This window comes from Pocillopora verrucosa, chromosome 5 (assembly GCF_036669915.1).
Source record: "Pocillopora verrucosa isolate sample1 chromosome 5, ASM3666991v2, whole genome shotgun sequence".
NCBI lineage: Eukaryota > Metazoa > Cnidaria > Anthozoa > Scleractinia > Pocilloporidae > Pocillopora > Pocillopora verrucosa.
This window is the reverse complement of record NC_089316.1, coordinates 25,466,132-25,479,608: the sequence shown is the minus strand read 5'-3', so window position 1 is coordinate 25,479,608 and position 13,477 is coordinate 25,466,132. Positions and strand designations below refer to the sequence as shown.

General features: G+C 36.8%; 1 protein-coding gene across 1 annotated transcript; it reads right to left on the bottom strand.

Moving 5' to 3' along the window:
* Positions 1-8,856: 8,856 nt before the first annotated feature.
* LOC136276756 (leukocyte tyrosine kinase receptor-like) lies at positions 8,857-13,173 on the bottom strand. The gene is made up of 4 exons (XM_066167811.1): positions 13,003-13,173; positions 12,790-12,904; positions 10,230-10,748; positions 8,857-10,088 (listed from the first exon to the last, which is right to left on the bottom strand). Exons 1-4 carry the CDS (start codon positions 13,171-13,173, stop codon positions 9,781-9,783), a joined length of 1,113 nt encoding a protein of 370 aa, XP_066023908.1. The 3' UTR covers positions 8,857-9,780.
* Between the last annotated feature and the right edge of the window lie 304 nt (positions 13,174-13,477).

Sequence of the window (13,477 nt, the reverse complement as noted above, 5' to 3'; positions counted from 1 at the left end):
TAAAAAAAGAATATTAGTGAGACCTTTTTCACAGTTTTCTCCCGTGTAATTATCTGGACACAGACAAATGTATCTCTTGTCGGTATATCCATTGAGACAGGTGGAATCATGGAGGCAGGGATTACTGGTGCACGAGTTCTGATAGGATAGGAACACGCCTGTTAGTAATTATAATTGACCAAAAACATTCAAGCTGATTTCAGAGGATTGTATTGTAATGTGAAGTAAAATCCTACCTCAGAGGCCCAGAGAATAAAACTTTTTTCTATTTCTTTATCTACACGATGTTGGGCGTGGTCAAAATTACTCAGTTGGCAGAGCCTGAAGCCTGTCTTGTTTGGTGGGCCGATGTTCACAGACAAACAATTGCTCTCCATGAGGCACTCATATCTGCAGTCATGAGTCATGAACTCCTCCCCCATTGGCAAGTAAATTTCTTTAAATACGTAACGTTGAGGAGCACGTTCTCCATCTGATCTCTTAAACCTAAGACTTCGGCAGCCAAAATCTGGAGGCATTGGATTCATAAGAAAAAATGTCATCAGAATTTCAGCTCGAGAAATACTTATACTCTGATCAGAAACGGAATTTATTAGTGTACCTTAAAAACACTTTGGGTCAGCACAAAAAAAAAATTAAATAGAAAATAAATTAAACAACAATACTACTTTCAGTCCGTTAGTTAATGAAACACAAAAAAACCTTTTAAAGCGACTTCCCTGATAACAGAATAAAAATTGTTGCTGTTAGATCTTCATGATAGCCTTTTACATTAAAAGGGCTTTTGGTATTAAGGTAGTTCGTAAAAGATAGCTAAAAGATAAATCAATAAGGTTTCAAACTTATCATTTCGCGTAAGATGTGATGCAAGAGATCATTTTACCATAAAATTGCTTTAAAAAGAAAATTTTAGACTTTAATATGAATCTTCAGTTTCTTAAAAATAAAGTGTTTTTTATTACGAGGTAACTTTCACACTACAACTGTGTGTTCCATCGGTAGGCAATATCGTATTATTTACTTGCCCTGCAATCTTAACAGGTTTAAACCTGTTTGAAAACTCTGGTTGGCTTATGTCACTTTATATATAAAATATATGATAATATGTTCAGCCTGAATTGTAAAACTCTATGTTATTTTAGCTAGGGGAAGAAAGCACCTGTTTTGGTGTTAATGAGCAAATAGAATATCTGATGTTTGTCTTTGTTAATGCCTGGCTCCTACTTAAATGGTCGACTAAAAACTCTCCCTCTTTGCAAATCGTTGTTCCTCTTAAATTTCGTTTACATACATCATCTTTTAGTCTCAAGACCTATCGTGCAGAAAAACTGATATTTAAAGGAACGACTTGCAGTTTGGGAAAGCGTCGTGGTGTAGGGCATGCCATCATGAAGGTTTTCTTAAGTACGAGGACTCAGCCAGTGCGCTTCGCACGCTGCAGCTGAAGAGCGACTAGCAATGAAAGATATGTGCTACGCGTGAAACAAAAAACTGATTAGAAAATAATTTCTGCCTTCCCGTCGATTTTTAGCCGAAAGTTTACTGAGGAAACTTTTGGTTCATTTTTTAACCGGAAAAAATATAGATTGGCAAGTTTTTCTCGTCATTTCATCTCAAAAGTCAACAACAATTTTCCATTACTTAAAAACTTATTGATCATAGAAATAACGTCGACAATGTTTAACCTTATGCCAGCATAGGTGTCAAAGTGAGACAGCATTTAATTACGTAAATAAGTGAATAAGTCGCGATAAAAGTTATTATTACAAAGTACTACAGAACGCGAATACACTTCATCTGTATCCAAAATAGTATTTCTTAAAAAAAAACTCTCTAAGAAATTTTGAACCTATAGGAAAATCAAGGCTGGTTTATTCCTTTCTATGCATCAATTTTTTTAAAAAATCTGTTCATCAAGATCTAGAAAACTGTGGGTTTTTTTTAGTTAAAGCTCTAAAACACCTGTCATGGCGTTGTTGAACAAAAAAAACCAATATACATAGCGCTGAAGAGAGTAAGTTTGTCCTTATTTTCTTGTGAGGTATACCCTTCAAGGCAGAAATTGAAGTTTTTGAATTTCCTAATGTCTTTTAAATTTAACCACGCCGAAAGAGAGATTATTTGGCGCGTCTTTGTTATTGTGATCTCCGATGCGCGTGGCTTCCACTTGGGTGGGCGACTAAAACCTTCCCTTCGCTGCGAATCTTTCTTCCTCTCAAATTTAGCCGAAAATTTACGGCCGAAATTTTTTTTTTCATTTTTTTTAACCGGAAAATAACACAGATTGGCAAGTTTTTCTTGCCATTTCAACTTAAAATCGATCACAATTTCCATTCCTTAAAAAACTTATCGATCATAAAAATAACGTCGACAATGTTTAACTTTACGCCAGCTCAGGTGCCAAAGTGGGGACAGCATATAATTACAAGTTGTAACAAAAGTTAATGCAAAATCCGACAGGTATTACAAAGTGTGACGACTATTACAAAGTGCTACAAAACTCGTATGCACTTCATCTGTATTCAAAATAGTATTTCTTGAAAAACAAAACTCTCTAAGCAATTTTGAAGCGATGGGAAACCAAGGTTGGTTTATTCCTTTCTATGCATCAATTTTTTTAAAATGTTGTTATGAAGATCTAGAAAATTGTTGTTTTTTTTTTAGTTAAAGCTCTAAACCACCTGTTATGGCGTTGTTTAACAAACAACCAAAATACATAGCCCTAAATAGAGTAAGTTTTTTCCTATTCTCTTGTAAGGTATAACCTTCAAGGCAGAAACTAAATTTTTTAAATTTCCTAATGGGCGACTAAAACCTCCCCTTCGTTGCAAGTACTTCTTCCTCTCAAATTTCGTTTACATGCATTATCTTTTAGTCTCAAGGACATATAGTGCTGCAAGAGTGATATTCAGCAGACCGAGATGTTCATAGTGTAATCAAGCTAAAAGGGCAATTATCTAGTGTGTATTACTACTGCGATCATTGATGCACGTCGCTCCCGCTTGGATCGGCGATGAAAACCTTACCGGAAGGACACTTTATTTCCTCTCGAAATTGGTTTAATGTCTGGTCTCAAGAAATGTCCGTGTTGAAAAGTTGATATTCAACGGACCGAGATATTCTTGCACTTTGAGAAAGTTTTAGTTCAAGATGAAGCCACTTTTGGCAAGTAATTAATTTATACTTTTCATGAAACTTTTGTCAATTGCGATTAAAAACTCCAAATCTTTAAAATTTTCTGAAAAATCTTCATGTCAATTAATTTTAAAAGAAAAGTAATATTTTCCAAACCATTTCTAGAAATCTTTTATCAAAAACTACGAAATCAAGTGTTAAAAATCCATATCGCCGCGATATAAATTAATATTGCTTCGCCTGTAAATCGACGGGAAAGCAGGAAGTATTTTCTATTCCGTTTTTTTTCTTTCACGCGTAGCACATAGATTTTATTGTTAGTGACTCTTAAAACTGTGGCGTAACTTCCTTTTTATATACTTCTCCAAGATGTGTAATCGAGCGATAAGGTAGAAAAAGGGTTTAAAAACTCTCAAACTTTCATCCTCTGTATCAACTTAGTCTAACATAGTCGTGAAAGCCAACGAATTGACGGATGTGTGATCATGAAGGTTTTCTTGAATACAAAGCCAATTGAAAAGCATACTATAAAGAATAACACTGGACCATAATTTTAGGAACTTTCTCTCGCTTAAGTAATAATTCCTGTTAGGGGCATTCGATATCGCTCCAAAATTTGCGTTAGTCAATACTTGATGCTGCTTCAATTTTTCCGTCTATTAGAAATTTTTTGCTGCTAAACCTACAGAGAGTATATATTATAGCTTTCTGAAGCTGGCAAAGCGCTTCAAAGCTGATATAAAATGAAAGTCAGTGTTAATGACAAAGATGGATAAAAAAACTTTACCCCGAAAACGGTGACGTGTACAAGTTTGTTTCGCGAAAGACACAGAGCTTATCAGGTATTTTAACGTAAATTATAAGTTCAACTTGGTACTTTCTACTGATATAATTAGTTAGAAGTCAATGAAACAAATAACTTTGAATAAGATGCAGAAATATGCTTTTCACAAGTATTACATTTCTAGCTTTTTTCGAAGAAATAACTGACTGGAATTCTAAACAAAAGAGGGATGAGCTAATGAAAACAGTTAAATATCAAAGACTTACCTTTATTTCCATCCGCAGGGCAGTGAAGCCATCCTCCCCACAGAATTGTTATGGACAGTAAAGATAGAGATAGTTTGGTAGGAATCTTCATCCTTGAAGAAAATGCTTGTACATGTCTATTGTTTACAGTGAAGCTGGACGCTCTACCGTCAAGCTTAAATGCTACTCGAAGTTGGCAGGTTGCGTAATTGTTTAAAAATTGTCCAATTTCGTAGCGATTGTCTCGTTTCTCAAGTTAATTTAAAAGCCTTTTAATATATTCCTTCCATTTCTTCTATGACAGGAATATAAAAATAGATTTAGAACTTCAGTTTTCTTGTCATTTTCAACCATTCATAACTTTACAAGATCATTAGGTGTAATGTAAAATGTAAATTGGCATCCGTAAACAGTTCCTAAAGTTGACGTTTCGAGCGTTGGCTTCAATTCTTTTTCATTCTGACGAAAGGTTAACGCTCGAAACGTCGGCTTAGAAACTCTTTACAGTAGCAAATTTACTCTATCAACTCAACTGATAAAACCGATCTTGTAATATCCTCTACCGAAGAAGCACCACAGCCTGTTTATTTGTAAATGTAGGCTCATTAAGTCAAATCCTTTTGCAACGTTGACATTCGTTCATCTTTCATTGCTGAATAAAAGCGTCTTACCAGAGTAATTCAATCCAATGCAATCAAATGTTGTCGATGACACAAGTTTATTACGAATATCGTCCTGAGGAGTGGCTAAAATAAAAAATACATTTATTTTTGTAACCTAAAAATTACTTGATTTGTGTTTGGGCAAGCAAAAAAAGAAAACTAAATTCTCCTTCTGTTAGTGACTTTACGAGGGTTCAAAAATATATCTTTGATATATTCATTATGTGGCAAATTGTTATCTTCCTGTCTGGCAGCTGGAGATCGTCAATTATGAAAACAGCAGGCTGCATTGAAGATGACCTGCGCAAAGCCACCCTCAGAATCATCTAGAAGATTATTTAAAGCATCATTTGATTTGAAATATCATATATCTGTCGTCTTCTCTGGAACCTCTTCGATTTCGATTTTACTCTTTGCTCCATTATTGTTAATAGGCACCAAAAGTTTCGTCGATAGGTTTTTATTCTAACAAAAAAGTACCCGTTTTTGTGCTATTTGTTTTTTTTAACTGCATCGATATTTATGCTTTCGACATAGTTCATAATCCTTTTTTCTTCCTGATCTTTCAATTTATCCTGTCCCTCAATCTCCCCGCTTTCTAATGAATTTTCAGAATTTTTCCCTAGAGCGCCCAAATGTTTGCCGCATGCATCGCAGCTTCAATAAAAATTTGCACGCAGGCTACGCAACCACGCTAAACGATGAAATGTAGTGTCCATGTCATCTCTTCGAACTTCCTGACAACCTCAAAAAGGAAAATGATAATTATGATAATAATCACATAAAAAATAAGTAAAGAGATAAAAACCGAAAGAAAATGTTGATGAAGCGATAAACTGATGAAATACAAAGACGATGATCGGGAATTTTTATATCATGAAACTAACGCGTATCGAGAATTCTATGAAATAATTCTTCAGCTGATTTCGGAACTCTCATGTTAAATACGAAAAACAAGCTTAACGAACGCTTAACACTTTACATCCTAAGATCAGAATGAATTATCTCCATACTTTCCTTTTATATTTCCACTGCTGCTGATAAGGAGACTGTTTGACAAACAAAGCTTCCTGGCTTGGTGATCATTTCCTTTATTCTCATGATCTTAGTGAAGAATTCCATTGTATTATTGCAGGGAGAAATTAGATTCTGGTCACTCTTGGAGGTTAAAGGATTAAGGAGAGTCTATGAATTTTGGCTGAGGAAGTTTTCAAGTCTCGTACCCAGACCTTCAATGGCCAATCGGTTTTAACCGTCAGTTATATGGTAGGATCTGGGTAAGAGATTAGGGGTTCCCAAACACCGTTTTCTTTTGTTACACTAGAGCTTAAATAAGCAAAGAACCATTTCAATAATTATGAATCTTTGCTATTTCCATTTGAGTAGTAACTTGCCCTCTGTTTTTGGAAGAATTTAAGATAACACATGAAGTTGAAGGAAGAGGTGGGCTGAGAGCCGCGCCACCGGATCCTCCTCCTGATCACGGTGATATTTTGAAGCCCGTCCGTTTACGTGATGCAGTACAGGGACAAAAAAGGGAGAAGTGTTCCCTGACGGTTTTAATGAGTAACTGTTGGCTGTAAAACGGCCAAAAATTTAGCCGTAAGCTGCAAGAGAAAAGTTAAACGTGAGGAAAATTTGAGGTAAACACAATGAATATATTTAACCGATAGCCGTAAATTGGAAAAAATTTAGCTGTGAGCCGTAAAGGTCATCACCCCATTAAAGACCGTCTTCTGTCAACAACATGACACACTCTCCGCTTTTAATCTTAGAGAGTTCAACCGTTTAACTGCCGGATCAAATTTGTAATTCTCTTTACTGTCAACCATACAATTCTTATAATGTTAGTTCAGAGAATTTATTATTGGATGAACTTATTATCCCAAAATTGATATTTTTCTTTATTCTCATCACTTATTTGGTTGATATTGCATTGATATTGTAAGGAGAAACTCTGTCTTGGTCACTGATGGAAGTTAAAGGGTTAAAGGTCTTTTCGCAAGAGCGTGTAAAACCAAAACCAAAGTAAACACAACAACCAGTTGGTAAAATACACCTTTAAACCCCAACATCAAAATGTATATTCTCCATATCGTTCTTTGTACATAACCTGTGATATTAATAAGGAGAATTTGTTCAAAATCACGAGCTTTACTAGTTTGTGATCATTTCTTTGATTCTCATGACGTTTGTGCTTCATTTAACAGTGATACTGTTTGGAGAAATTAGCTGCCCGTCACTCTCAGAGATTTGAGGCTGATCTCATTGCTAAGTACGAGATTTATTCATATATATATGTATATATATACAATTTAATTTCAAAGGTAAGTGTAAATCAAAAGCTCAGTTTTGCTGTTTTTTATGACCTGTTTGGGATTCTATTTTCGGCATTATATTTTAAATCTCGGTTTTTCTTTCATATGATCAGTGATCAGACTGGGATATCGTTCTTATCAATAAATATAATATAACAGAATGTCTAGCTAGTGTGCTACGCCAATTCATTGAATATCGTGAAGCAAGCACGCAAATGTATCTTGCGTAAAAGTGAACAACTGAAACTCTTTAAATAAGTAAGTTTTCCTTAACATCTGGAATCCGGGAATTTCTCGCCGTAAACATCTGCCGAAAGAAAACCTTGTCGAAGGCACTTCCGAAAAAACTTGCGGTAGTGGTTAGACAGAGTGGTACAATTTATACTGAAACTCAAAATATTTTTCATGAAAGCCATAATCGTTGCGGCGGATGTCGTAGTACCCAGTTCCGGAACAATTAGATGAAATGGCATGAGTATCTCACAATGGATCGAAAACTGAAAAAATGGTTCCTATGTAGATGGTCAATCGGCGATAAGTTAGTTAGTAGTGGCATACCACACCTAGAGACAAGGGGAAGAAGAAGTCGTTGACGTTGCCCCTATTTTAGCTAAATTTCCCTCTCTTTCTCACAGGACGAAGCTAGGGTAACTTTGTACAGTGTTCCAATCTTTCATTGTCTTTAAAGGAATGAATATGTTGGAACGGACACGCAATTAAACAATATATTGGAGAACTTTTTTTATTGATAGCTTGACACTAAATTTCTAGAACCACTTAAAATGCAGCAACAGCTTTTATTTACCACCTAAACTAACTGAAGTGTATTCACCTTAAAGGCTTTTAAAACAATCAAAGTGCAATATTTCCACTAATATAAAGTGAATTACGTCATATGCGTTAAGTGGATCCAAGAGCGATCATCTTCCCGGGTATTTGCACCAGGCGGGGCAGAGAAGGGGGGGGGGGGGGAGAAGGGAGGGGAAGAACGAAGTTTTTCCTCTTTTTATAAGAAGAGCCTCTTACACAGATTGAGCTATTCGAGGTCACGTGAAAAGGTATCGCAAGCCCTCCTCTCTCTCTCGTATGGGTCCAGGCCGGATATCACTTTGTTCGCAGAGTTTTTGCTGTTACGAGAGGTTTTCTATTCCTATGCGTTTTCCTTTATGAGAACAAAGCTCGACTGAAGCTTGGATCGAGATAATCGCACTTGAATGGAATCAGTAACTTATAAACACAAATCTTATTTGAGTTGTAAATACAAGAAATTAATGTAAATATTGTCAAACTTTTAATCAAAATGTTTTCAACTCTCTGACTCTTCCATTTCAACGGCCTACCGCTGACTCCTTAGCTCTATCTTCCATATGTCTGTTGACTGTGTAAGCCTTCGGTATTTCTGATATAAGAAACAAGAACAAAAACAAGAAGGAAACAACAAACTGGATCGAACGAAAATAATAAAAAAAAATGATTTAACAAATAAACGTCATAACGATGGTCAAAAGCTGTAAAAAGTCAATCTAATGCTTTCCTGGTCAATGGCAGGGAGATCTTACCATTTAGGTTCTAACTATAACAATTAAATACATTTATAGGTCGAGACGCGATTTTAATTGACTTTTCTGTTCAGTTATTCATCGAAATCTAGGGTTAAATACAGTTAACTTAATAAAAAGAGACCTCTTTTCAGATGGTAAAGCCTATCTCCTTAAATAACATTCTTTTCATATCCATTGTTAAATATCTCAGTATTTGCATACATTTTTAAATGCTGAGCCGCACCTCTAGGAGCTTTTAAATTCCGAATTCAAACGGAATACATGATTCAATGGCATTTGGATGAATACATGGTATTTTACAATGGATCAAGAGCTACGAGATTGGCTCCTGAGTGGATCAACATTCGGCAATAAGGTTAGTTAACACATAACATTCACGTAATCGCTTTTAAGGATGTTTTATTAAATATTTTTTTAATGTACAGGGTTTACTACAACACCCCGTCACCCACTCAATTTTATAAAAAAAAAAAAGTCCAAAATCTCACAGCAATAAAGTCAATGAAATGCCGTTTTTCCATCACAGACAGAAGAAAAAAAATGCAATGTTGTGCTGTGGACGAGTAGGTGAAATGCTATGAGGAATAAAATTGGTCTACTATTCCAGAATTGATCTTCAACCGTAATGTGTCAGCAACTTTGTCGCTAATTGTAATGTAGAATAACATGAGCTGTTTTTCCCCTCAAGATTCTTGGTCCAGTCACTATGAATATTCAAGCCTCATAACATTATCTAACTTGTTGACATATCTAATCTCTGTTAACCCTTTAACTCCCATGAGTGACCAAGACATAATTTCTCCTTACTACATTCGTACAATATCATGCAGACAAGTGATGAGAATAAAGACAAATGTAAATTGTGGGATCACTAATTGATCTGATATCAAATTCTCCAAGCGAACATAATGAGAATCATTTGGCAGACAGTAAGGAGAATTACTAATAAGATCTTGAGATTTAAAGGCTTAAAATCACCTATGCATTGGATGGCAAGTGGTTCGGTTATTTTCTCTACAGTAATGTGATGGTCACCTGACCATGGCCAGCCTTGTTGTGACAACATTCATTCTGCTAATTGTTTCCAACATTGTAGGATCCACCACCACCCCCACAGGTATCCACATCATCACTTCCACTGCCTCCCCCAGAATATCCTCCTCCTCCTCCTCCTACTACTACTACTCCTACAACTACTACTCCTATGAACCGTCCCCCAGCTCCACCTCCTCCGCCAAACCCACCATAGACGTCCGGAACCTGTGATCTCCCACCTACCCCTCCCTGCAGAAATCCCTTACCACCCTCTCCTCCATACCCCTGGATCCCATTGAAATTCTTTCCACTTCTTCCACCGGAGTAAAACCCGCCACCACCACCACCTGAAATATCATGATATTAATTAATTAGAAAACTTTTAATGGGGATATCGTGAGATTATGGCAGAATAAACATTTTGCACGAAATTTTTTAATTACTACCAAAATGCTGAAATGCTAAAGATTATTGAAAAATATTCTTACCTGAGAATCCAGAATCAGCAGTCTGTGCACCATGTCCATTGCTCCCCCCTGACCATGATCTGTATCCAGGATTCCCTGTCGTGTTTGAGCTGGCGTCACATTCTGTATGTCTTGAATGTACCTTTCTTACCCCTCCTCCGCCTCCAGCTATTATCAAAGGTGTGTTGGCTCCTTTCACTACAAATGTACCTCCACCACCTCCAGAAGAAAAATACCACTTGTTTATTCCTCCTTCTTGACCTACAAGTATCTGGATGACTTCACCCTTGTTCAAGCGGAATGTTCCAATCATTCTTGCTCCTCTCCCGCGGTACTGAGAGTTGTTAATCCACAGTTCGTACCCTCCAGCTGCCCCTATTGCTTCTATTCTGTAATCACCAGTGTACGGCACAGTCCACTGTTGAATACCGCTGGACAGATCAACTTGTCCGTCATGATCATGACCTACGTAGTAACTTCCGAGCGATGTTGGACCACATCTTCCAGTGGCATTGAGATTTGAGAACACGGCTTTGAATGCTGAGAGGAAAATGTAAAATTGACTTCCATTTTTTTTATTAAGTTGTAATTTCATCTTTATCACGAATGTTTATGTTTAGTCTGGCAGCTGGTATTATGATCAGTTCAAACAGCTGAGAGAACAAATACGTAACATTAAGCTCGTAAAGGGCAGTTCAGATCTTAAGTTTTCCTACTCTGAGAAATTTGAAATTATTTTGACTGTTTGGAGGAAAATTTAGGGTACGGGTTACTCATCATAGGAGGAGTCTTCCCCTTTAAGGGGTTTTCGGGCGGATTCCTGTATAAACATATCAAGAAATGAACCACTTCAGCGAAATATATGGAAAACTCGTCTTATTTAGTTCCTGGTCATTGCCCTGATAGAATCCTAAGCCCATTAAATGTTATTTGTACGAGCTCGATTTCGTAGATTTCAGGTTGTTTCAGTGTTCATTTGGTAGAGGGAAGGTGTGCTTGCATAGGATTAGTATTTCCCGTTGTCACGATTTACATCGAATGATAAAGTATCTGTCTGAGCTGCAATGATTGAGGTAAGTATTCGTTTTAAACGCACATTTTATTAGAGTTTATCTCCGGCGCCGTTTCAAGTGGATCACGCAAATCGTTATCAGTGAAACTTCTGAAAAAAACTATTAAAAAAAATCAAACAACACTTCTTATACTTACTGCAATTGAATCCCGTTTTGCATTTGCATGTGTAAGAGCCGTCTGTGTTATTGCAACTTGCATTATAGTGACAGCCATGGATGCGGCTGGTACACTCGTGCACATCTAAAAAGTTTGAAAGTAAACAATAAAAGAGCAGGAACACCAAATAAATAGAAATTCTAGGAACAAATTGCAATAAAAAAACTATCTTAGATTTTCAGGCTTCGACGCCCTTCGAACTCACGGCCCCTAGTTACTAGTTGGTCACTAGTTACAACTGAAATACGAGGTACAATGCACGACAACAGGGAATTTATATGTCAATAAGAACCATTGAACGAAAAGCTATCAATTTTTTTTAGCAAACTCGACTGTGATACATATTAGTAGTCATTTGTTTTCGTCCTCATATAAATCACTCTCAGCGCAGATGGTTAGACATTTTAGTCTTCTCGGATGAGGGAAAAAAAAACCGTATGCCCTTTCTCCTGCATCTCCTCTGTATACGCTGACAGTGGACGTTAAAATAATTCATACATTTATTGCAGTAATTAGGGAACATAGCTGCTAGTGTTGTGGTATGACCTTATTTCTTAAAATGAGGGTATCTGCAAAAATTGTCGAGTTAACGCCCCAATTTTCCAAGTGTACTATTGTTCACAGTTCGAGCTACCTGGCTAGCATTCCTGATAAACCCAGTTTGCGATTGTATACGTGAACCATACCCTTATAGCGGTACGCCCCTTAACTATCCAGTCAGTTGGAGTTAAGAGATCGACCGTGATAGATCAGAGTTTCTTTTTACACAAGATTCTTCCAGTTACGTAACGTTGTAGTCTCTCTAAGCCCATAAAGAGAAGATCAGGCGTAAGTTCAGCTTATTGTATTTAGGTTCCTTTCTTTTCGACTTCACTTTTTTTGTTATCAGTCTCATCCCATTTTTTGATCTTGTACATTACAATTTCCCTTTTTTAGTTTTCACCGCATGTGTACCATAGTCAGACGACAGCATTAAACCCTGTTGAATCGACTTGTGGTGTCGATTCCTACACTGTGGCTGACACTCCCCGAGCTCTAGTGCACAACAACCCTCGTCCGCTGTATTGGGTACGCGACAGCCTTAATTCTGAAAATGAGGGTATCTGATTAAATTTCCTTCAAAATATCTATGAATATCACCTGTGCAATTCCAGCCGTCCCCCTGATAACCTTCTATACAGCTACACGTAAATGATCCCTCGGTATTATTACAAACAGCTTTGGCATGACAGTCATGAGTGTTGTCAATGCACTCGTTTTTATCTGAACAAAAAAAAAACAGTACTGATATGAGCTTATCCGCAAGCTGGATGAAGAACCTTCAGAACATTAAAAAGAATATTAGTGAGACCTTTTTCACAGTTTTCTCCCGTGTAATTATCTGGACACAGGCAAATGTATCTCTTGTCGGTATATCCATTGAGACAGGTGGAATCATGGAGACAGGGAGTACTGGTGCACGAATTCTGATAGGATACGAACACGCCTGTTAGTAATTAAACTTGATCAAACGTATCCAAACTGATTTCAGACGGTTGTATCGTTATGTAAAGTAAAATCCTACCTCAGAAGCCCAGAGAATAAAACCTTTTCGTATTTCTTTATCTTCACGATGTTGGGCGTGGTCAAAACTACTCAGTTGGCAGAGCCTGAAGCCTGTCTCGTTTGGTGGGCCGATGTTCACAGACAAACAATTGCTCTCCATGAGGCACTCATATCTACAGTCATGAGTCATGAGCTCCTTCCCCATTGGCAAGTAAAATTCTTTAAATACGTAACGTTGAGGAGCACGTTCTCCTTCTGATCTCTTAAACCTAAGACTTCGGCAGCCAAAATCTGGAAGGACTTGGATTTATAGGGAAAAATGTCATCAGAATTTCAGCAAAAGAAATACTTACACTCTGATTAGAAACGGGAATACCACTGCTAGGGAGATACATATCAGATATTACAGAGTTTATTATTGTACCTTAAAAACACTTTGGGTCAGCACAAAAAATAAATAAATAAATAAATAAAAAAATAGACAACACTACCAT

Bases quoted from the DNA above. Each gene is read 5' to 3' on its own strand.
- LOC136276756 (XM_066167811.1), bottom strand. From the start codon at position 13,173: ATGACTCATGACTGTAGATATGAGTGCCTCATGGAGAGCAATTGTTTG. The intron at 12,905-13,002 runs GTAGGATTTTAC...GTATCCTATCAG, and splicing joins TTATTCTCTGGGCTTCTGAG to AATTCGTGCACCAGTACTCC. The intron at 10,749-12,789 runs GTCTCACTAATA...TTTTCCTCTCAG, and splicing joins GGGAGAAAACTGTGAAAAAG to CATTCAAAGCCGTGTTCTCA.